This window comes from Camarhynchus parvulus, chromosome Z (genome assembly GCF_901933205.1).
Source record: "Camarhynchus parvulus chromosome Z, STF_HiC, whole genome shotgun sequence".
NCBI classification, from domain to species: Eukaryota; Metazoa; Chordata; class Aves; order Passeriformes; family Thraupidae; genus Camarhynchus; species Camarhynchus parvulus.
Window position 1 is genome coordinate 55,766,924 of NC_044601.1, and position 27,502 is coordinate 55,794,425.

At 39.0% G+C, this 27,502-nt stretch overlaps 1 protein-coding gene across 3 annotated transcripts in view; it reads left to right on the forward strand.

The window, feature by feature from the left end:
• The first annotated feature begins 254 nt into the window (after positions 1-254).
• Positions 255-27,502, forward strand: part of FGF10 (fibroblast growth factor 10) — a 60,366-nt gene continuing 33,118 nt past the window's right edge. The window contains exons 1-3 of one of the 3 annotated variants that reach the window (XM_030968251.1): positions 255-473; positions 957-1,031; positions 1,313-1,712. In XM_030968251.1, coding sequence (XP_030824111.1) covers positions 1,376-1,712 — 337 coding nt within the window. In that variant the 5' untranslated portion in view covers positions 255-473; positions 957-1,031; positions 1,313-1,375. Of the gene's footprint in view, positions 474-661; positions 829-956; positions 1,713-27,502 lie in introns of those variants that run through there. The other 2 variants (XM_030968249.1, XM_030968250.1) reach the window with 2 other exon arrangements.

The following is a 27,502-nucleotide window of genomic DNA, read 5'->3' on the forward strand; positions in this document are numbered from 1 at the left end:
TCCTCCAGCGGGGGGGAGGGGGAGATCTAGCAGGCAACAAGCTCCAGGTGGCTTTCTCAATCACTTCACTGCCAAAAAAAATAAAATAAAACCCTCCACTAGAAAACAACTTGGGGTTTTAGGGGTTGGTTTTTGTTAGTTTGGGGAGGTTTTCTAGGGGAGGAGGTTGGTTGGTTGGGATTTTTTTGGGGGGGGAGTGTGGGGAGGGGGAGAGAGAGAGAGTGGGGGAAGAGTGAAGGGGGAGGGAAGCCTCCCTGGAGGGGATTGGTTCAACTTGGAAGACAGGGAAATTAGTAAAGCATGAGTCTCTAAGCCATGCTGGTGGCCGGCGCTCCGAGGAGAAGGACGCTTTAGGAGCAATTAGCAGCGAGCCGAAGGCGGCGGCTGCCGCGGCTGCCGCAGCCCGGGAGGAAGCGAGGGCAGCTCCCGGGGCTGCCTCCGCAGCAGGCACCGCTCGCTCCAGCTGCAAAAAGGTTTCAGATGTCCCACCACTGCCTGACCCCCTGCAAATAAGGGCTGACCACCAGAGGCACATCCCACCTCTGACTTGTAATCGCTGACATTTAGGCTACAGCTTCCAACCTGTTTACAACCAAAGGGGGAGGGAAAGGAAAGGAAAGGAAGGGCGGGGGGACAAGTTGGGATTTCTCCTTCTCTCTTTCTCTCGGTTGTTTTTTTTTTTAATACTGTTCTGGAGAATTCAAAGCAAAACAAAGAAACTTCCTCCTCTGGGGTTGTCAGTGAGAAAAGGACGAGTTGTGCAACTGGTTTGGGATTTGCAAAAAGGCAAGAGGGTGGGGATCAGAAGAAGGTGCAAAGCCACAAAGTGTGAGTGCGCGTGTGTGTAAAGGTGTATGTGTGAAAAATCCATTCCGGCACCCCTTTCCGCTGGTTATTATTTATCTTAGTCGTTGCTTTTGTTGTTGTCATTGACTTTGCTGTCATCTATTTTTCAGACCTTTCTGCATCTAAGATGGTGAAGAAAGGAGTGAGGAAGAGAACAAAATAACTACTGGAAAGTCTCAAACCAGGTTGGGGAGTGTGTGTGCATGTGGGGGGGTGGGGAAGGGAAAAAGAAAAGAGGATTAACCACAGCAACCCCCCCACCCAAAAAAAAACCACCAAAAAACCAAACCAACAACCAACAGCTCTTTTTTCTGAGGGAGGACTCGAAGGATTAAAGGGCAGCAACTTCAGAGGCGATTTGTCCCCTGAGTTATGGATGTTGGTGCACTTACTTCAGGCCAGATCAGAGCTCAGAGGAATCTAACCAGAAGCAGCAACCACCGTCTCTCCACTTGCCTTTTACCAGGTTTTACCCTTCCAGTATGTTTCATTTGATAAGACATTTTCCAGCGCCCAGAGTTTCAGTACAATGTGCAAATGGATACTGACAAATGGTGCCTCAGCCTTTTCCCACCTGCCTTGTTGCTGCTTGCTGCTGCTCTTCTTGGTGTCTTCTGTGCCTGTCACCTGCCATGACCTCGGCCAGGACATGCTGTCCCCGGAGGCCACCAACTCCTCTTCTTCATCATCTTCCTCCTTCCCCTCGTCCTTCTCCTCTCCTTCCAGTGCGGGGAGACACGTGCGGAGCTACAATCACCTCCAAGGAGACGTGCGCAAGAGGAAGCTCTATTCTTACAACAAATACTTTCTCAAGATCGAGAAGAACGGCAAGGTCAGCGGCACCAAGAAGGAGAACTGCCCGTTCAGTAAGTAGGGCTCTGCCGCCGCGCTGCCGGGCAGGGGCCGGTGCTCCCCGGGCCGAGCGCCCGAGCCCCGGCCGGGCAGGGAAGGGACGGGAAAGGGAGAGGTGGCGCCGCGGAGGGGAGGGGGCGCACGGCAGGGCTGGGTGGGCTCGGCTCGGCTCCTCAGGGACGCCGCTCCCGGCCAGCCCGTATCTGCGAATCTCTCCGGTTACATTTGTTTTGCAAATGGCCTCGCTGAGCACCGTTTGTTTCTTCGCCAGGCAGAAGAGCAAATTAGAAAGATTTGCAAGGAAGTGGCGGGGAGTGTGTGGGGGACATTGTCTCCTGAATCTGAAAATCATTATCCCCTGTCATTAGAGTGCCTTGACGAGAGCGCTGCATTGGAACAATTAATCGATTGCCGCACGCTCCTCTCCCCGCGCCGCCCGCTTCGCGCTCCCTGCGGCCCGCTCCCGGAGCAGGGTGCTCATTCCCGGGGCCGGGCTCCTGCCGGGTGCGCTCTCTCCGCAGCGGCGGTGCCCGCGGCGCTGGAGCCGGTGCGCGCCCGCGCTGCCGCCCGCGGTGCGGCGGAGGCGGTGCCGAGCTGCGCCCCGCCGGTCCCGGGCTGCAGCGCCGCTATACCGCTACTCGCTCCATTGTAAACATCTGGGGCTGCCTTCCCACAGACCTCACACGCGTTTCATTGTCCTTTTCTCTCTTTCTTTCTTTTTTTTTTTTTTTTTTAATAAATTATTTCGGAGCAAAAGTCATATGGCAGTCTCCATAGCTGAAGTTTCGAGCTTTTCTCTAGAACGAATTAGATGCTTAGTAATGGCGTGCTTCTGGTAATGTAAATTTTGGCTGTTAGGGCTAGAAATGTACCCTTTACTTGGTTTTCCTGCCTGCACAGTCTCAAATTGAACTGTACTAAATCGCAATGTATTGCTTTCTCTTACAAATCTTAACTGACTATGTCCCACTATAGGAACCTGCTGAGAAAGTAAGCTCTGTTAGGCAACTCGAGGAGACTCTAAAGCTTTCTTCAACTGGTTAAGAACCACATTTTGGTTCTTGTGTTGTTTTACATAAATCCAGATAAACCCGGGAATAAATCTGCTGTTAAATTAAAACAACTGAAAGCGAATCAAGTAGATCCCTTGCTAGCTAATGTGTAAAATACAGAGTTCTTCAGCAGGCTGGCTTGCTATATGACTGTTAAGTCAGCTGTATTTCTAGTAGATACCATAATATAACTGTAGAAACAGTGAGAAAAGGGTTGGAGTGTCATGTGTCACTGCTTCACTTGGTCCACCTTGCAACTTCATGCTTTATCACACATTCTAATATTTGTAAATGCTTTAGATGTCAAAGCAGCTGAATCTTACCACCTCCCTTTTTGTATTACATAGAAAGGCAAATTCTTAAAAAACAGCTGTGAGGGTGGCTAACTTTGATGAATTTGTATAGAATGAGGTCCTAGAACTGTGTTTCTTAGATTATCTTTGGATTTGGAGGAGAACAGCACCCCTAAAATGGGATTTTGAAAGCTTTGCATGCATCTCTGAGAACATCAAACTGTTCTGTATAGCACACAGCTGCCAAAAAGGGCTGTAAGGTGCCCACTCTGACAGCAGTGTACTTAGGGAACTAGCTACACATCTGAGCAGTCCCACTTGGCCAGCAGAATTGCTCAGTGAGTAAAGTTACCCACATGCTTGAACTTTTGCAGAATCCTGCCAAGAAGAGGTAGAATACACTGAAATGCATAAATACATCTTCCTACCTTTTCAGGCTTCATGCAAGAACAACCCCCCACAACTGTGGGAGGGGATGTGCATGGTGTGTCCTGGTTTTTCAGTCAGTGCATCAGAAAGAGAATTGCCTTCTCAGTGATGTCATGGTTACTGCCACATCTGCACAGTATCTGGTGAAAAAGAGGAGAATGTAATTTTTTTTCATATAAAAATGAAACAATGCCTTTATTATGCATAACTGCATCCTATCAGTGAAGATTGCATGCAGTGAAGAGAGGACTGCCATCATTTTAAAACTTGCAGCTTCCCCACTGTACTTCATCACAACGGCAGACCTAGTGCACATCCTTCAGCTCAAAACTATTTCCATCCTGTTGACAGAAGTCAGAGGTCTATGCTGCTGATTAATACTGATTATAATATGCAGTGTGACATTGTCTTTTCTGTAAAAATATAGTCTGAGACCATTTAAAAATATATTTATTGTGCCTTCATTCAAGGCTGCTTGTGTAGCAAAATGTGGCAAGTGAATTCACTAAATCTATGTTTTTCACAGCATCATGTGTAGCAGTGCTGTCATAAGGCTGCTATAATCCCCAGCTGGACTGATTCCATGCAAAGATATGGTATCTCTCTCATGGTCTGAAATAAGTAATTACATGTGAATAGATTTCTGCCATGCATAGAGTTAGCCAGAGAGGCCACTAAATTGTAGCCTGTTTAACATTACAAGCTATTTAATCTCTAAAATTAGTTTCTCCCTCCGAAACCATGTTTTCCTAAACAAATAAGAGTGACTATTGACACACAAGACTGAAATATTCTAATTTGGAGGCTAATTTTCTCATCTACTAATGTTTAAAATCCGTTTATGCTGCAGTAAAGCCTTATCAGTAGGTCTGTAAGATCGTGATATGTTGTGCAATGAGACAACAGCCTTCATGGCTCTCTGCCAATTAAGCACTGTCACATAAGAAGAACAGTTGGAGAAATTCAGAATAAACATTCAGAAAGCAGAATTTAGTCTCCAGCCTTTAAACGGCTCAAGCAGCATTCATGGATTAGCTCTATAAATATTGTGTAGAGTGCACTAAATTAAAGTTTACTCTGGCAGCTGTATTCCGACTTGATTGCTTGGAACTATTCCATCATCCTCTCTCTACCTGTGGAGTACCAGCTGGTTCCTGACTGTTCTGTCAGAAGACTGGCAGAACTTGCAGCACTTGGCATGGCTGGAGCTGTCTGTCGGTAGATAGATGTAGGACACTTTATTTTTCCTTACATCTGGAAGTTGGTCCTCAAAATACAACTACTACCTTGTCCTGCAACACCATAGCTGTGAAGTCCCTTGCCCCTGGGGCAAGACAAAAATTGAGAGGGAACTGCATGTGTGCAGATTCTGACTTTACTCCCATACTGACAGTTCTCTTGATAAGGATAGAGAAACTCTCTGGGATTAATGGTTGACGTGCATTGAAGCTACATGATATATGGTGAGCAGGTTCAAGAAAACTTGAATGTATGTCTCAGTGCTATACAATTTTCAGTTGTCTTCTAAGGTAACAATTCACAGTACTATAGGGCACGCAAACTTCAGATTTGGAGGACAGACCTTACTAGTTGAAGAACAATAACAAAATACACAATACTTCGTTAGCAGCGGCTGACCTGAAGTTGTGGAGGGCGTTCTGCCTGAGCAAAGATTGCAGCACCGGGCTCTTACTTAGGTACCCGTTCAGGGAGTGCAGTCTGCGTCACTGAGCCTGGAGAGGAGTGGGAAGGATTGCTGGAGGGATCCCTGCGGGCTTTGGACCAAGCAGTGCTATGCAAAACCTACAGTAGATGGCGGCACAGCCACTGCCTGGTGTCACCTCTGCTCAAAGAGGTGGACAACGAGGGTCTGCATCCTCAACTCTGTAAGCTAATTTAGTTCAAGCAAAGCCATTCCAAGCAAAGATATTCTATTAATTTGTCTTCTGACCAACCCAAGTGGACTATTTCAAGAAAAGGGCACTGTGTTGCAGAATGAAAGTATATGTCAAGGGAGCTAGCAAGAAATAATTAGCTACTTCCCACAAGCTAACCTATTCCGGGCTTTTCTTCTGAGTGTTCAATTATCTTTTATACTAAGCTTTAGAAACTCTTGAAGTCCCTGATAGTCTTTGCTTTTGCTTTGGTTAGCGTGGGATAAGCTTAACAACACAGTGAGTGAAAGCAAGAAAGTTTTGACCCTCATTCTTTAGCCCAAAAGATTGTAAACAACCACTCAACTACTAGAAGTGCTGAACATTACTAATGAGGATTTTAATTGTGTGCATATATACATGACATATAAATAGGTATTTGTATTCTAGATTGGTTTGTATGCAGAAAAATAGCATTAAGTGTGTTTTGATTAGGTATACTTCATTTGATACTCATTTTTTCACCATACCTCTGGTGGAGAAAAATAATAAAGTGCCATAGGTACCTTAACATCGGTTACAAAGCTCCAAGCAGGTTAGAATAATTGATAAAATATACTCTTTTGCTACCAAACATTTTGTAAACTAGCTGTTTGGGATTTTTGACTCCTTATCATATGTGTTTGTAAATTAATGTGAGTACTTTTCACTGTTTTTCTAAAGACAGACTAGTGTTTTGCTGTCCAAAGAATTCTGTTTTATGGCTTTACCAATCAAAATACTTAAAATAGGAAGTAATAATGAATGAAGTAATTAATTTGAAAAGTTGGTTCCTTACTGTGAAATGTATATGTTCTTAAGGACATGATTTCTCACTTTTGGGTAGTTTTTTTGTTGTTGTTGTTTTTGGTTTTGGGGGTTTTTCGGTTTGGTTTGGTTTTTGCTTTTTGTCACTCAGTTATATAATTTATAACCAGCAGTATAAAATCGTAGGCACTTAGGATTTATGAATGTGGAAAGAATTGTACTATTTAATGTCTACATGACACTCTCCTGTTACTCTTACTGCATTCCTGTCTTGTGGACCCTCCATGCTGATACTGTAGCCCTGTCATAAATCTTTTCAAAATACACAGTTGTAAGAAGTCTTTTTGTCTCCATAAATCTAACTTATAGCCACTTGGGAAAAAAAAATCCCAAGAGTTAGCAGCAACTGGAAGTTTGTTTCCAAACCCCAGAAGAAAGAAAACAAGGGACATGGACATACAGGTTTGTAGATGCCATGTTTCTGTTTTAATGGGAGGGTTCACAGGTAGTGGCTCCGTCAAAACTTCCCTTGAAGATGGCATTAGCTGAGTGAGCAGTATAGAATGTGCTTACACTTCTGAAACATCTTGGATGCATTCACTCATAGGATAAGATCCTCTGTTTTGAAATAAGGCATTTTGAGATGACTTTCAGATGTCTTTGAACTGTGTGTGTGAATAGGGGCCTTTTCACTTCAAATGTGAGTCAGATCAGATTCTGCAATAGGGGAGTTTTCATTTATTGCAGAGCCTTTCATGTAAAAAAAAAAAGAAAACTTTTCTATGCGCTAATCTTGTTAAACTGTGTCTTAAGTTAAAAATCACAGCTACCTGTATGAACATAAAGCAACAATTCATGTGAGGTGGATTGCTGATATTTCCTATGACAAAGTAATCTAATTGCACAAGAAAGATTCTAAATAGGAAAAAATGTATATGTAAATAATGTTGTGCTTCTATTTCTAGGCTTAGTATTTGGGATGATAGTGTCAACAAAGCAGAGAAATTACTTGGTTGGTTTGGGATTTCTTATATACTCCCTGCTTGACATTGATATGCCATGACAAAACTTTGTTTTCTACTTGGTAGAGAGCTTTTTGAATCAAGCTCTTACAGTCTCTTTTCCCCCAAACTAGCACCAAGTTGAAATTTCAGCTTCCTTGTTTAAACACTTGCTACTACTTCTTGCAGTGGTATACATCACTTTATCCTAATATTCTGTGGTATATCATCTAATGACCTCTTTGTCACTTGGAACATCACAAATATTTTGTTTATCAGCATTGCCAACCAGTGTCAGCTTGATGAGGCTGCATGAAAAAGTAACTCTTGCTCGTTTTGGGCTCTGTATACCAAACTACCAGATAAGAAATGGAGGACCAGTTTAGTTAATCTTAGCACATGTTTGTTTCTCAGTTGGTAGGTGTATTAGTGCCACTAGTCTAGCTGCGTGTACCTGTCAAACAAGCTTTCCTTCTTCGACAATTTATTTTTATGTGATATTTTGCTATCTTGCATCCTTTCATTGCTAAGATGCTTTAACAGGGAAAAGTAGTTAATGGTGCTTCCAACATTGGTTCTGTTAACTAGAGGGATCCTTCCCTAGCTCCCCTAATTGCTTCTGGTTCTTGTGCCAATTTGTTGTAAAACATCTCTGTTGGTTACAACATAGTAAAAAGGAGACAGGAAACAGTGTTTCATGAAGTTTTGAAAAGTCAGCCTGGGAAAGCTCTGTGTGTTTATGAAGAGAATTAAAATCTTCAAGGGTCAAGGGTAGGAGTCAGGAGGAAGTGGCTAAATCTTTAATCACTGAATGGATATTAAAATTGAATTCATTAATTGGACAGATTATTAAAATTGATTTTTGATGCTTCACGAGTACAGTGCAACAAATAGAAGTTGCAGGGGATAGAAATGGTTACACGTAAGCCAAGTCTCATACTAAATAGTGGCTTTAAAGGCACTGTTTTTAAATTAGGTCACTTGTGTTCTTTCTTTGAACATTCAGTTCTAATTGCAACAGTAAATCAAAGAATACGCTCAAAGTAGATTCCCATGTAAGGTGGACAACTGGACAGTGCCTTTTTACTGCTACTAACACGTGCATCCAATTACTGGGTTGATATACTCACAATGTCAGCTGTAAAGCATTCCCCTATTTTATAGTTAGCCTAAAGAATTATTAGCCTGTCCCCTTTCACATTTACTTCTAAATAATCTGTCAGAGTGTATATCTTCTACAGTTAAAGAGGAATTTTCACACACATCGAAGCTGACTTTCAAGAAAAAAGGAAATGTTGAAACTACACCAAACAGTTTTATTCCTTTTCTTTTTCCCCTCTTCCATAATTTTTGGTGTTGTCAAAGAGAGGAAAAGGTTATGGATAGTAGGAACATGAATGATCATGAATGTTATATAAAAATAAAGAAGAAGATCAGATCTTTCATAAACCTTGATTTAGGAAAGCAATATGATGCCTGCTCCTTTCATGGTGGAAAACATATGTGAGGGACATAGTTGTTTTTTACCATTCCTGACTTTTCTTCCTATGTGGGGAGCAGAAGTGAAAATGAAGGGGTTGAGGGGGGTGAGGAAATTGTGAGGAGGCTCTTTGCTCTTCTTTCTTCTGCCACTGATATTAGAGGTTCAAACATTTCATAGAAATAAATGAAATGTAAGTTTTCTTTTAGGTTCCTGACACACAGCTGTGCAGCTGTAGTCAGTATGTGTGGGAGTTGGGGAGGGAATGCTGAAGCATTTTGGAATCATTCAGGATGTTATTTAATTGGAATTAAGGCACAGTGCTAAGTGGAGACTGAGTATAAATCAATGATATTGTGCCCGCATTAGAGGAAGTGGGTGGGATGTGTGACAAGTACCAGATCAGTACTAGAAAGGATGACAAGAAAGAAATAGGGGCAGCATGTGTCATGAGTGGGAGAGAAGTGGGGAGAGGGGGAGCATGGCTTACCCCTTTTGGCAGCTGTGAACTGCCAGTGATGTTGAGTTGTCCTGTCTGATCTCACTGTAACATCTGTTTGTCACAGGCTGAAACTATGAAGATGTTAAGGTGCCTTTTGAATTTGTATAAAAGTGTGTGCTTGGTGTTAGGATATGAATGTTCCACTCCCAATTTAATTTTTTCTTCTCTGACCCTATTCTGTAGGTATTAGATACTATTTGGTGGCTGCTGTAGGGTTTTCTTCTTCATTTTATCCTCTTCAAGATTAATAACCTGTTTTATTCCTAATATCAAATTTAGTATCAATTACTTGCAAGCAGAAGGGTGGGTGAATTGGTCCTTGAAAGTAATAAACCATTTGAAAGAGCTACAAGCTCTGCACTAAAGAAAAAAAAGTGGGGTTTTTTTGATGGTTTTTCTTAATTTTTTCAGTATACTAGTATTACAAACTATATTTGTTAAGAGAAACATATACCTGAAGGACATCAAGGTACCCTAGAATTCCAAGTGGTTTGACTTTTAGAGCAAGGAATAGGGTGGAATAGAGTGTTTTTGTTGCTGGTATGTTATCAAATATGTCATATTTTGCAAGCTTATCATTAAGATTTGAAGCAGATACATAGTTACAAGTTTGTTGCTGCAGTGAGCAAGGGAAAATGTGTGCTCTAGAATGGAATAGGAGATGACTACATTTAACACAATTAATATTTTATAACACTGCTGTTTAGCATCTTCCTTTCACAATTTTATTATGACATTTTAGGAGATGCTAAAGCTTCCAATGTTCTCTGAGGCAGTCTTTTAACTTCAACACAACACATTTTTTTCTCATTTATTTCCCAGATACTTATTTTTTCTCTCTTTTTTCCTGAATGTAAACAACAAAAATATAAACCATGTCATAATGCTGTAGAACTGTATAATATCCCAAGTCAGAAAGGTCTCACAACGACTGTTGCGTCCAACTTCTGATCCTCCACAGGGCAATCTGGAAGTTGATCTGGAAGTACCTCTCTTATCCTCATGAATTATCTTAGTACCTGTGCCACATTTCCCTTGGAGACAAGCTAATGAAAACCTTCCCCTGAACTGTAACCTGGGCTCATGACTCTGCCCCTCAGCCCTGTCTCAGAGGAAGCAGAGTGGTGCATGTTGTTCACATTCTGATGACAGGACACCTTTCCCTTGTCAAAACACTAGTGCTAATAACTGCAACACAGAAATTCTGTGCTCACTGAGGATCTGTAACTGCAAAACTAATGGCAACATGAAAAGACACAGAAGAAGAGTCTAGAGCTAACCTCATCAGCCAAGGTGGGGTTGCTTTCTGTTTGTCTGCTTCTGTGTCTAGGCCTGGTTACTCTGTCTCTTCAGATGCTGAAAACATAACCTCCCATACAAGACACATGTGTAGTTTTGGTGCTACTGTTTTAGTAGCTGGGTCAACAGTTCATACTTTGGCTGAAGAGCTAAGGCACCACCATAGGTAAACTGGAGCAGAAAATTATTACAAACTTAGTTTCACTGGACATTCTGACCTACAAACCATTGCAAGCTCTTTAAATTTTCACTTCATGTGGTTCTGACATAAATAGCTTAGAAAGTGAATAGAATGTAAGAAATGGGAGGAAGTTATGATTGTTTCAGCCTCCTAGAAGTGAAGATGCTGATGAAATCACATGTGCAAGTCCAGTTCTTATGAACAGTGGCATTTAAAGTCATGTATGATAGCTTTGATTCATAAAGCAGTATGACCTCTGCTTCTAAACAGCCATGAGCACACAGAAGCAATGACTCACTTCTTAGTCCAGCGAGTTCTTTATACCACTTAAGCAGCTAATAGAAAATTCAGTAGGGCAAGTACTGGGAGGTACAAGTTATGGCCTTTCTGAGGCTTAAAGGTAGATTCAATATAAGAAATTTTGCTGTTTTTCTTGAATTTTGCTTTGTTGGGAACCCTAGTCCTGGGGAAAGAATGATGGAAGGAGATGCTGAGATCATGCAGACTGGTAATTACATCTGCCCTGGGAATAATGATGCTTCCTATTGATGACATACTATGGGAAATACTGCTGGACAGGGAAAGGGGGACAAGGCTAAAAAGAAAATAGTGTTCCAGGTGCTATGAAGAGGCCATTTCATTCTTTCTGTGTGTGAATAACCTGAGCAGTGGCAATTGGAAACCCAGCCTGTACCTGCCATGGCATTTAAACTATGTAGCAACTCTATATTAGTTTTTACTTGGTACTTCCTTTTCTCATATGACATAAACCAGTCAAGAACAGCGACTGCTGATTGTTTAAAGCTGGTGATTGTTGTATATTAAGAAACTACAAGACTGAATGCACTGACGTACTAAAAACATCTTAAGAACAATCTATGGACAGAAGGATTACTGTCAGTAAATGCAGGGTATAAAATACCTTCCTATAGGGCAGTGGATGAGAAAATACTTTTCATCTGAATGAAATACCTCACAGAGCAGCTATTCAGTTGTCTGAAAGGAAAGAAAAGGTCCAACACCAGCTTTATTTATAGAAGAGCTTGCAGGGTATTTGAACTTCAGAAAGATTCTTAATGACTACGGTAGATTTTTGTCTCAGTACAAGACTGAAGCAGATGCAGACTGGAGTAATGATGTAGGATTGTGAGAATGATTGTGCTTCACCATGTGCTATGGAAATACTAAGGAGATAAAGGAAGATGAGGGAATCCTAATGGTGTTCCTCATGGGGATTGTCAAGTAGCACAGAGTAGGAATCTGCTTAAAGAGAGAGGGTAGAAGACTGGGAAGTTTGGCATGAGGATAGTCTGCAGGAATTGAGTATAAGGAATTCCATGAAGTATTGGGGAATATTAGGTCTTATATGCTGGTTACCCATTGTACCTCAAAATTTCTGACAATATTTGAGTCTAATTTCTCCTTAGCTCTTTGCTGCTTATAAAATGAAGTTAGCAATACTTCCTACACAAGCAAGGGTGTTATGAAAGGCAATTATCTGTGAAATACACCAGTAACACCATGACAAGTGCCAGGAAAAAAAATAAAGTGAAGATGATTACCAGAGGGTAATATCTTCTGATAGAGCAGGGAAGAATAGGCTACTTCTTAATTCTATTAAGAATTAACGGAATTGTCTGTTGATTCTGTTAACTATCTGTGTACCTTAATTAAGATATTTTTGTCTTTCAACAGAAAAAACTCAGAAGTTTAGGAAAAAAAATTACAATATTACCCCTCTTGCAAGCATTATGTCAAGATTACCCACAGAATTCTTGCGCAGCATAAAACAAAAATAAATGTCAAAAATATCCCCTACCCAAATAGCATGAGTGGAGGTGCATATTGGATCTGTCCTATAAAACTGGATCTGGTTATGTTGTATGAACATTATGATCACAAGCAATGTTAAAATTTCTTTTGCTTTGAAGATATGAACCTTAGGGTGTTTCAGCTCAAGGATCTCTATAATTTCCATGTTAAAATAGAATTGTTATTTCACTCTCTTTACTGTCAGGCCTATCAGCAAATGAAATTTGAGCATGACATCTTCCTAATATTTATTCTATTAATGTAATATGTACTTGTGGAAGTGCCTTAATTTTCCTGAAATACTGTCAATCTGTTGGAGTTAAGCTACTGGAATTATTTGTTTGGGTTTTATTTATTTTATACCATTTTTTAAATTATTGATACTTCCCCTTTAGTGTCACAGACATTATTCTTTCAGTTTAATTTATTACAATTACTTCTACATGTCACAACTTTGCTTTGAAATGACAGCCATCCAAGTTAAAGTCTTTTCAACTTTAGTGAAAACACTTATAATGAGGCTGACACTTGGCTCATGTGGAATTAATCTGGTCTCTTGGTCATTTCTTTGGTTTCTCCTGCTGCAGTCAGCTCTCAAAAAGACATATCTGCAGCTGGGGAGTACATAAGATTAACTTCCGCCTCTCTGTGGCTTCTTGCCTCAGACCACACACCAAATAATTCCTCAAAGCATTATCCAGATTTGCTCAAAATTCACCATGCTTGCTTTATTCCTTTAGTTCTGCCACACATGCATTTGTGGACTCTGCTTCCAGCAGATTCTCCTTATGAAACAGGAAACATTTCACAAAGATGAGTATTTAGAGACAAACATTCTTGTGAAATATCTATATTAATTTTTATGTAGAACTCTTCCTTTTTCTGGTTTTGTTAATTTTATACATGTACACAGTAGACCATAAAGATCAGCAATACAAAACCTTTTTGTTTCCAAGTATACTAAGGACATAATAAAGACTGATAGAGCTTTTCAATACCAACTGAATTACAGTAACTCTTTCACCGTAAATGAATTTTTTTTAAAAAAGAAAAACACAATGCTTATATTCATTAAAAACTTTAGTGCTGTCTGAACTATTAAGTTCAATAATGCTATAAAAAGTTGCCACTGGGGGAAATGGAGTCAGGTCTCTTATCCAGGGACCTCCAAACCTAAATCACAGTTCAAAATTTTTTAAACAGGAGTCACATATGTGAGGTATACATACATGTGCTCAGACAGCAATGCAGACTCAGAAAGTATCTAATGATAAGACAAAACACCAGTAGAGAAAAATATTAATTCTTTCTATTACCTTGTACTTTATACTAGAAGTTATAGATGAGATTTCATTAAACCCATAATGGGGAAGGGAATGCAATTTTGGTGTTTCAGTCAACTCAGTCTGGCATTTTCTAGTACTCTTAATGTTGGGTTTTCAACTAAATATTTTTTCATGAAGGTTTCAGAATATTTCTGCTTTCCAAAGAGGCAGTATGTATATATAAGCTCTTCATTTATAGATGTGTTTTGTGTGCTGAACTACAGAAGTTCTACGTGCAAAATTCCCTTTTTGGGTATACTGATAATGCAAGGGTAGATTGCAGGACAGTGCAGATATTGTAGCACATATGAGGCTTCCAAGGAATCTGTAGAGGCCTAACTGAAGAGCACACTTATATTTTGTCCCAGCTTAATAAAGATATTTAGCTCTTGGAATGAGTCCAGAGAAGAGCCTCTAAGCTGATCCCAAAACACCTCTTGAGAATAAGTAGAAATTGTGCCATTGTTGCAATATTTGAACACATGAATACCTTCAGAAGGACTGTAACATATTTTTTACCTAGAAAAGGATGACAAATGTTAGAGATTTCTAGACATCCAAAAGTAATTTCAGAGTTTAGTCAGTTAAAGAACTTATCTGTTCTTCAGCTCTCTTTTTCCCCTGGTAATGAGTCCTAGTCAGAATGACCTTGTAGCAGAGTTTGTTGCTGTTGCCTTTTTTTTTTTTTTTTTGCATTCCTTATCCAAATGGTAGATTTGTTTTCTGATTCTGAAGGAGAACTAATACTCACAAGTCATTTGTCACAAGCCACTAAAAGTGTCAAAGTCTTACAGCAGGTCCTTGGTGGCTTGTTAATCTCTCCTTTTTTACCCCCCTCCTTTTTTTTAAAGGAAACAGACTAATTCACTTAAGCATAATGAGAGCCATGCTTGCTATAGCCAACTATGTCCTACCAGCAAAAGTAAAATCTGTCTTGTTTCTTCACCTCCTTGTCTTGGCTCCAACAATTACACACAAAGCTGAAAAGCACAGGCTTTTATGGCAGAGCTATTTCATATGTTAAATGAAAAATGGAGGCTGCCGTTTTCATAACAGAAAAATATACAAATGTGCTTTTCCTTTGTGCCCCCTCCCTTCTAAATTATCATCAGCAACATGCAAAAGATAAACCTCTATGTTAAATAGGGAGACCAGATGTATGTTTAACCTCTCACCCTCATTTTTCTAACTGGCTTCCATTAGGAACAAAAAGTTAATATATTCTAAACAAAAATAACTGATATGGTAAGGTGAACTTTTCAACTGGGTAAGAGTTCTTTAGAAAGAGACAGTATTACAGAGTCCTGTGTTGGGCTAACAGACTGTTTTACTGAAGTGATATTCAGAACAATAACTCCGTGCTTACTTTTGGTAAGTAGAAGCTGAAAGTTTGTTGAGTTGCAGCAAAACCAATTGTAACAAGTACTTAAATTCTCATGTGTTATAGAAAATCTAGTAATATGTTCTAGATCCACTATCTAAGGTTAGAATTTTTCATCTATACAGTCGTTCCCTAATCCAAACTTGAACTGTGGCTGTAATATTTTCCTCTTCTTTGGAGACAAGGACTGAGGCAGAGAGTTTAGAGATCAGGATTTTCACTCTTTTGTCTTTACTCAAGCTTATTCTACTGTAAAGCCATAGACTGATGATTCTACTCTGTTCATTATTTTGTGTTCACAATACAAGGGTGATGTTCTCATTCTTAATAGATAGGGGAATAGGAGGATAAAGGGTAATACTGTTCAATTTTTATAGCAGAATGTTTCTCCAACATAGATGTGTATGTATGACAGACTAGATGACAAATTTAAAGATAATTTGTCTTATTAAAGATGTAGAAAACAGAGGAAAAGTCTACAATAGTGATTAACTAGAGACAATAGACAATTCTGTTGATATACAGTGGTTTTGGAAAGTGTTGTCTCTTGGTAAAAGTGCCCATCAGACAGTGGAGTAAAGAAAGTTGTCAATGTTTCATAATGAGGTGTTCTTAATGAGCAAAGTTAGGAGCTGCATGTAACCCATAAGGTATCCCTTGGAAGAGTTTGGGAGCTGAGTTTGTTTTATCAAGAAAGATAAATGTTTAAAGTGCTGTTAATGTATTCACTACAGATACCATCTGTGGAGAGTCTGTCTTTTTGAAATTACACAGTCTGAAAACCAGAAGATTTTGCATACAGAGTCTAAATTCATAGTTTTAATTGCCTCATTTTCATACTGTTAAGTTTGTATGGATAAGTTGATGTTTAGGAGAAATTTCATAGAAGAAAAGATATTCACCGGGGAATCAAGGAGAATTGTTTACAGAAAGACAGGAGAAACAAGTCTGAAAAGAAACTATTGCAATCAGGGAATCCTTACCAGAAGTGAGTAGAGGAGAAGCCCTCTAGCAACTTGTTCTGACTCCTCAGCTGGAGGTTACTAAATCTATCCAGTTCATGTTAGCATTTCAAATCTTCCCACAAGCAAAATCACACATCTTAGCTTTACTGGCATAAATACAAGATTTCAACCATTCTGAATTTTGTTCCATAAAGCAAGAATATATTGGAGCGTTTGGAGACCAGTTAAGCTCCATCTGGGGAAATAGAATAAGAGTGGCTGGTATAGATTTTTTTCCCTTTAGGCATGATTCATAAGGGGATGTGAGATGTTTTAAAAGGGGGAAAAAAAGTAAAGGGACTATTAAAAATTGAGTAACATTTGAAATAAAATTACCAAAATCATTTATTCTCTGGAGAGAGAGGATGGTGTTTTGACCCAGTCCAGAATCTCAGGATTTCAGTTAAGTATTTCTAATATATCTCTGAAATTGTCAATGTAAAGTAGTCAGTTTATTCCCACTGTGATTTCAATTTCTATCAAGAGTATCCTTTCAACACCTTAAAATACCACCTTAGAACCTAGTCCAGGAGTAAATACTAGTTGATTTCATGAGCTGTGCCAGTCCTGGAAGAGGTTGCAGATGTCAGCTTTGCAGAAGGCTGAAATAGCCAAAGGAAAAGGTCAGTTGTGGGATAAAAAGGAAAAGGAAATTAAAAAATAATTTATTGTACTGCAAGATGCAATGAGGAGGTAGGAGCACTCTGAATTCCTACAATAAACTCCTCATTTTTTTGTTCCTTCCAACTACTGTGGAAACTCTGTCTTCTCATTATCTCCATAAATTTCAAAGGCAAACCATATTGGAACCATTCTTATAGGATAGTTCCAGCAGGCAGTTCCTGTGGAACAGCAGCCTATGCCTGGCAGCAATGATATCTTTACCATATTTCCAGAACATGTCATCCACAAAATGGGCACTCCCAGATGGCCTCTCCCACTGACAAACATGTGCCTGTGGCGGTCTGAGAACTGTGAGTAGGTGGGAAGTGGTTTGTGGCTCTTGGTCTGGAATAGGGAAGTTCTGTAAAGCCATGTAATAGGTAGCCAGTGAACTTACCATATGAAAAACCAGTGTTTGCTTATATTTCCCTGACTTCTTGTAACATCAGCCTTTGGTGGATCGCTCCAAAGTAGCCAGGCAGGCCTTGTGTCCCAGGATCAGGAAGGAAACAGCATTGCTCTGTGATTTTTGATGATTGGGGTGCTCTGTTCCAGGAACAGCTTTGGCACAGGCATTTGTTATACTTAATAAGTGTGTGTCTGTTAATTAAAAATCTGTCAAATTACAGAAAAGGAGAACCAAAGAAAACCTCCTGGAAATCTTAACAGCTCCTGTTATCACCAGTGTTCATTATATGTCTGTTCAGAACTTTAACAAATTCAGTCAACTCCAAATAGGTTTTCTCACCATATTCTTTGGCTGTTCCAGTGTAGAAGGGCTACAAATAGTTCTGACTTCCAACCAAAATACTGCCAACAGGAGAAGAGGAAATGGCCCCAGCATACACTGTGGGGAGTTCAGGTAGGATATCAGGAAGAATTTCTTCTCTGAAATACTGGTTAAACATTGGAATGGGCTGCCCAAGGAGGACGTGGATTCACCATTCCTGGAAGTGTTCAAGAAAGGATTGGACATAGCACTTAGTGCTGCAGTTTAGTTGACATGGTGTTCAGTCAAATGTTGACTCGGTGACCTTGGGGATCTTTCCCAATCTTAATGATTCTATGATATCATGATAATCAGAGCCACTCTTTAAGCTATTTCAGCCAAGTAGTATCCTTAACTGACCCAAAATTTTTTTTTTGTACAGTTTACTGCGCCACGTACATGTAGGAGGCGGTTGTATTCTCTCCTTTTTCTTTTCTTCTGCTAAATTTGATGTGCTAAGTTCATTGAGAAGAGAACATCCCTAAGACACAGCCCACTATCTTGCCCTTGAGATTAACTTCGTGGGTCAGAGCATGGTGCTAATAACATTAGATTATGAGTTCAATCCCTGTATGGGTCATTCACTTAGTTAGACTTGATGATCCCTGTGGGTCCCTTCCAGATCAGAATATTCTGTTATTCTGTGATCTTCCATTAGCTCTGAATGCAAAGCAAGGTAGCTATGTTCGCATAGGTTAATGAGCTATGTGTCTTGTCGGGGATTTTAAGTACTATATCACACCCTAAAAACATAGATTTCTTGTTTTCCAATCCCAGGTTTAATACCTTTTCTAGGGGGCAGTTTAATTTGAAGTATTTCTTGATGATCTTCTGCTTGGATCTGTTTGGACATGTCCTTTTCTTGTGAGGTAATGCTTTCATTTCCTGTCTTTCAAGAACTGCTTCTAGGTGCCTGGCCTTAAACTAGATCTGTGCACTATGTCCAAGACCTAAAAGAAGAATACCCAGGTTACCAAAACTAGTAAGCCTTGAAACAGACCTCATTTCTGGCACTTGGCAATGGCTGCTTTCTCTTCCATTAGTAAACAAAGTGCGGCCAGGCCTGGTTCACAGTGTATTTGACAGTGCAAAGTGTTGAAAAGGTTGAAGTACCCTGTCAAGAGTAATGGTTGGAATGCAGTGATGCAGACAAATGAGTGATGTAGACAAAAGTGAATTTAAGATATTGATTGTGTGTTGGGGTGCCAGCACAGCGAGCGACGGCAGTTGCGTAATGTCAAAAATGTAAATCTCATTGATTTGCATGTAAGGCCACATGAAATTTGAAAAGATAATGTTAGTTAATGGGTGTTTCGAGGAAAAAACTTACTTTCCCTACTTTCTTAAATATGTTGAAATGCCAAAGCTTTTTCCAAATAGAGTGAATAAGAAATATTGAGAAATATTTTCTTACAAAATCAAAGTACAAAATAATGTCAGCTTAGATGAAGCATGACATTTTCTGGGAATTAGTTAGAAATATATCATGAAAACTGTCCAATTTAATTTTCTTTTTCACTATCATAAGTTTGACAAGATATTTCTCTGTTTCTTTTAGAAGTATAAAAAACTGATTTTATCATAATATTTAGAAGTTGAACTGCAAATTTGTTTGAAGCCCATTACTTCTATGGGGAAATGAAATTAATTTAGTGATATTTTCAAATGAAATAATGTTTGGTTGTAAAAATTCCATGTACAGCTTACTAATTCAAAAAAGGAAAAGAATTGAAGAAAAAAATAAATGCTCAGAAGACAGTTGTAGTATTCTTTGCCAAAATAATCAAGCTCTTTGCTGACATGATTCTAAAGGCAGAGAATGACTATGTTGTGTTTTGCACAGGCCTGTGTCCAAGTTCTTGGTCCAAGCAAGAAGTTTCACAGTTTATGAAATGTCTAAGTCAGTACTTAAGGCTCAAGGCACTGATGCCTCTATGGCTGAAGTAGGAGACATTTCCAGCCAGTGCTTGGTAGCTTCTGTCACTGGGGCCTGTTGAATTAGAAATACTAGAGAATTGCAGCACATACCCATTATGGCTTAACACTGCACACAGAACTGCTGATTTTCTTGCAGAAACATCCCATGGGTCATTCTCTCTCTGTCCCACATATGGAAGGAAACAGGCAGAGCTCCACCTTTACTTCATTCCTCCTGCTAAGTGAATGGATTTAGTATAAACATTAGGAAATATGCTTGTTTTCTCCTCCTCAAACAAAGCAGTGCTTTCCCTGACATTTTTTCAGGAGAAGCAAGACAACTACGTTTTGCTCTGGACATAGTGCATGCTGAGCAACCAGGATAATTTTTCATGAATTTGTATAGTTTTTATGGTAAAAACACATTTGTATTTATGAAAGTGTGCTTTGTGGGGTTTTGTGTTTGCATATGACATAATGCAGGTCTCTTGCTTCTGTGTTGATGAGGGGGCAGAAGAAAACCTTGACAATTGTGATTTTTTTCCATATTGTGACAAAAAGCTGTATTTCCTGAAGCCTTTGGGTATAATTTCACCTGTTCCTGTCATTCTAAGATGGATATATCAGCCAAAGCTGTTCTTAGTCCTCCCCTGATGCATCAGGATGTCACAGAAGTGTGGACTGTTGCAGCTGATATATGGAGATAATGGGCACCACATGACTTGCTTTTTTTTTCCCCTTCTTTTTTATTTTACCTTTTTTTTCTTTTTTTTTTCTGTTTTTCTTTTCTTTCACTGTCTGCATGTCTGGCTTTAATCAGTCACTTCTCTGTGAAATGTTTCAATTGGGCCTGAACAAACTCTTTGCTCTTCTCTGATATGGACCTGCGGATTATAGGTGAAACTACATTAAGAGGCTGCAGAGGTTAATTACGCCTGAAAGTTTCCAGTACTCTCCACATCAGTTGACACTCTCAGCACACTACATAAACAATCTGGGAGAAGCTATCATTAGCAAAGCATGAGTGCTGCACTTGCCCAGCCCCTGCGCTTGCATTTTGAAGGTTTCATACATGCTTGAGCATCTTGCACGACCCATTTATGCATAGAAATAAATTCCTAAGTCAGCTGCATAGCCTCTGTGTGATTTTTCCTTCATATATATAAGCAAAAAATTCCGACCTGTCCTACAAACATTTAACAGCCAAACAGTCCTTTTCAAATCCTTCATTTTTTTTTTAAAGTACTTAATCTTTCTTTTTTTTAAGTAAAACCTTGTAGTATATTTGGTATAACACCTGCATATGTTGTACTTGTCAAGAACTTTTGAGGTTCTGTAGGCAATTTTTCAAGTTTAAGAATTTTTTTTTCTCTGTTGAGCTGAATGCTAAGTTTTTGGGGAAAATACTAAAACTGTTTAAACAGAAGTGTTGCCAAGAGTGCAGTGCAAACATCCTGATAAATCATTCCTCTCTTTTTAGTGGAATCCATGTAGGTTTCAGGTTAAAAACCAGAAAGCATAAGGTTTTCAAACAAATGCAGTCCTCAGGACAATCATGTCTCATTTAAGATTATTTCAGACCAAACTCCAGTTAAATCAGTTATCTCCTATGCAAAACAAAGAAATGAAAGGGCAAGTAGCTGCTTCCCTTTATCTCTTGGTATTATGTTTTCTTACATTCCAACACCATTTTCTTTACTGTTTTTGAAGAGAGAGGAGGCAGTTTTATGCTTTGGAGTGTGCAGGAACAAGTTGAGGAAGGGTTGGAAGGTCAGCCAGTGAGCTCAAAGTGTAGCAATTCACTTCTGTCTCACCTCATTCCTGCTTCTTCAGAGCAGCAGCACAATAATCTTTTAAATCTGTTTGATATGGCTTGTATGCTTGAAGCAACTTGGACACTGCTTACATAGGAGCTGTCTTGAATTTGCCTATATGAGATCACAGAAAAAAAATCCTAGGACACTCAAGGAATTCTCCAGGTTGCTAGATTTAATTACCAGAATTTCTAAGGAATTCTTTTGTACCAAAAATAATTGGATCATCATTTTTCTAAGTGGATTAGATACAAAAATATAATGTAAAACAGCCATTATGGTGAGGTATGATGTGGGACATTTTTAGCTGTCAAAATGTGCTTAGACATGTATAACAAATGCCAACATGATACTGTGAATTGTGAAAAGAAAAAGACGTGAGTTCTGCTGTTTGCTGTTGCCAGTAAATGTCTACTTTTGTTTGGACATTATTACTACAAAAGCCAAGATAAGACTGTGATTTGCCAATTGTTGCATTGCACTATCCAACTCTGGTTTTGAATTAAAATACACATATGCCAAAAATTATGTTTATGTAATTTAGTATGTTGTGTAATGAAAGAGTGTTAGGTAGTCCAGTTAATGAAATTATTAAATTTTGGCAGAGTGTTGTTAAATTAAGTTTATATTTAATTTTTTTAGGACATTGGGTGGAAGGAAAGTTGAATTCTATTTCATATTAATTGAAACCAACTAGGCTGTTGATATAATAATGCCTGTAAATAGTAATTAACTGCATTGTGGCAGTAGTTTTTTCTAAGAGGACAACTCAGAAAGTGCTTGCTTTGAAATAAAACAGTCTAAAGTGGAGTTTTTATTCTGCATAAGAGCGTGTGTAGATAACATCTATTTTGGAAATGTTAGATGTTGCTAGTTCCACAACCACATACTGGAGGAAACATCTTATGACTCATAATGCAAGCCAAAAAAGGAGAATTAAATATTCATTTCGAGAAGATGGCCCATGGGATATTGCACACCTTATTATCTTATGTCAGATGAGGTCTTGATTCTCAAAGTGAGTACAGCATTTTCCATTTTTTTGAGTACATGTAAAATTTTAAGGATCTCATTCTTTATCTCAAAACCCTATTGCAGTCAGTTGGATAATTTTCTTGAGTTTGAATATCACGTGGATGAGGGAGTTTGCAGGATCAGCCTTGTTTTCTTTGTGAGCTGCCCAAGCACTTTCAGTTGAACAAAATCTGCACACCCCAACTTTTTTGAGTTGTTTGTTGTTTATTTTTCTATTATCAAGATGACCAGTTATATGTTTCATAAGTAGATTTAAGAGTGTGGCAAACAGGCTGCGGTCATCCCTTGTTTGGTTTGACACACTTCATGGACGCTAACACCTAATTAGTCATTGTCTGATCCAAAGAATTTGAGTAGCTTGTTGGTTTTGTTTGTTTATTCCATTCCATCCTATCAGCACGTAGAGAAGTGTAAAACATATCTGGAAACAGAAAATTACCTGAAATGTCCATGTTGAAAAATTTCTCGTCATAGGTAACAGAAGTGTGACCATTGCACCATTCTTAAATTCATGTTCATTGTGCAGTGAGAGATGACACTCTTGTAAAATACATATCAGAAAAAGCTAGGAAAAGGTTGAAATTGTAGTTAACAACATAACAGAAACGGAAAGTGAATTTAGACACTTTCTGAGGCAAAAAGAAAGTCAGTCAAAATTTGAAAATGTAATCTACTTAAGCTAGATTGAAATAAAGTTGTCTGGAAATCAACATTAGCACTTTCAAAGGGTTTGTGCTGTCAGTCAAGACATATACTACTCTTTCTTCTGAGCATTTGTTTTCTAGTTTGGGATTTACTGAATAAAAATGTTAAAAAGATTTCCATGCAGACAAAAATTCCAGTCCTGTTCCTTTTTGAATGACTTATATAAACACTTGCAACAACTCAGTCCCAGAATGTTCATTAAAGTCAACGTCTGCTAAGCCTCAAAATTTCTGGCTTTACTGTGAATATTTCCAGTTGTTGTGAACTAGGTAATTAGGGTTTTCCCTTTAACATGGCTACAGCAATAAGCAAAGAGACTGGTAAAGAAGTTTTTTGCTACAGCAATAAGCAAAGAGACTGGTAAAGAAGTTTTAAAATATCTTTTTTTTTTTTGGTCAATCCAAGCCAAACCTTGAGAGTTTATATTTGTATGAAACCTTTTCCTTCATATTTATTTTAAATGAAAAGAAATTTAAAATCTTTGATGCTAGAAACTAACCCTTAGGGTATCTACTGATAATGTCATGTCCAACTGACGTGACATTATCAGAGTCAGTGTCAATTATCAGTGACATTGTCATTATCAGTGTTAATGTGCATACCTGAATACCTTCAACAAAAATGTCATCACTGCCATATAGGTCATGAACATTTGTTTAGCAGAAGTATTCATATAGATGACCAGGTCTTACTGCCCAGCTGTAGGAGGGCATTCGGTGCCTCGTAGTGTAACCAGTATACAGAAACCAAGAGAATTGAAAAGGGAAGAGGGGGGTGAGAGATACCTTAAACAAGGTGGTTTACTGCAAAATAAGGAGTTTTTTTTTATTTATTTTTCTGTGTTGGGTGAGGGTTTTTTTGGTTGGTTTGATTTTCATTTCAGTTTGGTTTTGTTTTGATTTGGTTTTCTTTTTTATGTAATTTGTGTTATCTAGGTGCCTGGTTTTTTTCTCCTGGCTGCAGGTTTTTTGCCCAGATACACAAATGCAGGAACACATATTGCAGGGAATTTGGAGGAAGGATTTACAGTAATTTACAGAAGTTAGCCACATGAAATAAAAGCAGGGGCATTTCTGTTAGAAACCTGGCTTCAGCTAGTGTCTGCCTAACCACTGTTGAGTCTAATGAATAGCAATGAAGCCTGGTATTACGAAGTGCAGGGAATCATCAAAGGTAATAAAACTGAGATCAGACCAAAGCAGCATCTGGGAGTGAAGTTTTAAGTAGCAGACAGGAATGTGTACTAATTATTGCATTGTTAATATGTTGCATGTGTTGGTTGAATAGAGATGGTGTGAGTAAGGGCAGTCAGTAGCACAGCCAGTAGCCCTGGATTTTATCCATCACAGATTCTGTATTAAATCTCCAGCTGCTTTATAACTTTCCTAATGCGACATATTCCCATGCAAAACCAGTCTGTCCAACTGAGCACACCACTTCTTTCAGATGTCACCAAATTTATGTAGCAGCCTGGGACCACTTGGCTTCCTGCTAAACCGGATTGAAAGCTTAGAAGAGACAGCTGGACAATGTTTCACTGCTACTAAAATATTTGCATTGTATGCAACAGGCACTCAAGTTCATCAAAGTGCTTTGATAGCTTTTTCCTATACATATATAGGAGGAACATTTAGTTGAGATGATACTGCAGCACTGGATTGAAACACAGCTTTCCAAAATGTCCTTTTATCCTTAGAGAAGACTGTTCTTTCTCTATATAAATCATGAGGCTTTGGAAAAAGTATTGTTTTTCTCCTGGTATAAAGAGTGCCAAAAAAGTACAAAACAGGCACACTACACCAGTCAAAAACCCTTTTTATCCTGAATTTTATTATGTCTATTATTTGAAATATCAAAACTGTGAAATTAAATTTAATATTCATCAACCTGTTAAAGAGAGTAATATACAGCAGTTGTACTTCAAATTTTCAAAGCCAGAGCAGCGTAAGCTCATTAATGTTCTGGAAGCACAGGAAGCAATAAAAATCCTGTAGTGCTTTGAATATGATGCAGCAGGATAATGTAATCAGCTTTCTCATGTCTGCATGAGAAATAGTCTTGAATACTAGCTGCAGTAATAGTGGTAAGTGTGGTCATCATTTACCACCATTTAGCCTTCCAAATTTCAGACTTTTACCATCTTTACTGTTTAAAATGCAGAAAATTCACCTGTTTATAGGTAATATGAAATGGAGTTTGTTTATCCTTGTAAAATGAGGAATTGAATACTCTACTGGCAGTCTTCTGATGTAGTTGGTAATCTATGATGAAAACTTTTGGTAAGTGAAAAGTAGAGAGGCACTGGAGGACCTCACATCACCATTCATTTGACCTGGGAATGGAATTTCTTCTGTGATTTGATCAAGAGCATCCATCAGAACAGTTAGTTTTTCTTGGGGCTCTAGTCACAGAATCATCAGGAAAGAAGGCAGCAGGACATAGGCCACCGGCTGGATTATGGTGGTCTGGATTTGTTCAGTAATGTTCAGTCTCAAACAATCCAATGACCAGATCCTAAAAACCATAAAGAACTCGTATTTGAAAAGAGAAAGAGGGAAAAGGGGAAGTGTGTTGTAATTCTTCTGGGCTTTGTTCATCCTCCTATATGCTATTTTTGCCAGTTGGTCAGAACTGCAATAAGGTGTTCCCTATTCAAGTTTTGCTCTCTGATTCTAGGGATCAGAAAGTTTGATATTTAATTGTTTTCTCCCCAACTCTCTAGATTTTGAAACCTATCTTTTTACTATGTATTTTGCTCTGTGATGTATTTTACTTTGGACACAAATGCTCACCTTTTTCAGTGCTAGCAGTAGATTGGTGAGCCTCCATGGTGCAGAATGGGAACATTTTTGAAATCTGGAAATGTTTCCTGGGCTAGAGAAATGGTTTCCCACCCAGCTCTAACTAGCAGTCACATATTTATCCATGGAATCCCCATATGGCTTTGTGGGTGGTAATGTATAGAGGGCAGATTTCCCACCACAGCAGTTTCCCTCAATACAGATTTCTTTCTTTTTAGCTCTGCAGAGTTTTCAGTCTTAATCACTACTAAACTTAGGCCTGGTGTTTGTATTAACTGTATGATGAAATAGTCTATATCGAACCTTACAGCTCTTTGGATATCCATTTGTTACTTTTGTCTTTAAAATTGGATAATTACTTTGAAAGTTTCCTCATCCTGACTAGAGGCAGAATAGAATGTACAAAATCCTGGCACCAAGACTTTAATTACAAGCTCCAGCCTGGAGGCAAATTGGTGACTCTGAGAGTTGAAAACCTCAGCCATGCAGAAAGCAAAGAACCAACAAAAACAGAATCCTCTGGCTGACTCCTGCAGATGAGAGCACTGCACTGCTCTGTGTGCGTAGTGGGGGGCAGAGAGCAGTCAGCTTTTGGCATCTTTGTCAGCTCTGAAGTCAGCACTCCTCAGAAATTCATGGCAAGGAAATATTAGAGCAAAGGGGTCATCCTGAAATTGATAAATACCAGTTTGAAAATGTCTCACATTGTATAATGATTGGCCAGAGCCAGCCTGAGTGGGACATATTGTGCGGTGTTAACTTGTGAGCTGAATCCAGGAATTTGAGATGTGTACCTGACTTTGCTATTAATGTGCTGCAAGGGGCTGAGAAGTTTTTTGGCTCCAGTCCAGTACAAACAGATCTTAGCTCAGTTAGATGATAACTTTCTGGCAAATGTTTCTAATTTTCTTATTTTGAGGAAATACTTTTTTTAAATCATGGTAGAAAAGCAAAAGAATAAGGAAGGCATGGTTCAGTTGAGACCTGGGATGCAAGAGGCCTCTTATATACACACTGTGACTTTTGATTGTGGCTTGGTCCAAAGGCAGATGCCCTGGCTGGAGATAACAGGTGACAACCTCCTCTTCCCTTGCAGGGTACATGGACTACTATTATTCCACTCCTACCACACTCATGGGGCCCAATTATAAGTGCTGCTTTGCAACAAGTTTTTCTTCATTTCGTGGAGCTCATTGGAGGTTTCATACCCACAGGCCAAAATGTTTCTTAAACCAGTAGCTTTTGAAAATATTGTATGATGATTTAATATAAAAACTGTTAGAGTCTGGTGTCCATGCAGAAACCTCATAATGGTGCACCAGTGCTGATCATCTGGCTCAAGTCTGAGTTTTTGCTTTTAAGACTGCTTTCAAAGAATTCTTCTTCTCTAAATGCTTAAAATTGCATGGACATTATCATCACCTCACTGTGTTTTATTAATTCACAAGTGCTACTGCAAAGCAAAAATCTTGTTGAGTACCTCATCCATTCTTAGCAGTTTTCATTAGCAGTTTTCAGCACTGCTCACCAGAGGGGGTTACACCTTCTTTCATCTCCCTTTTGTGAGTTACATACCTGTAAAAGCCGTGCTACTCCTTGCATCTCCTGCTGTTCAGTTCCAGCCTGTCCTTGGCTTTCCTCACCCCATCCCTATGTAATC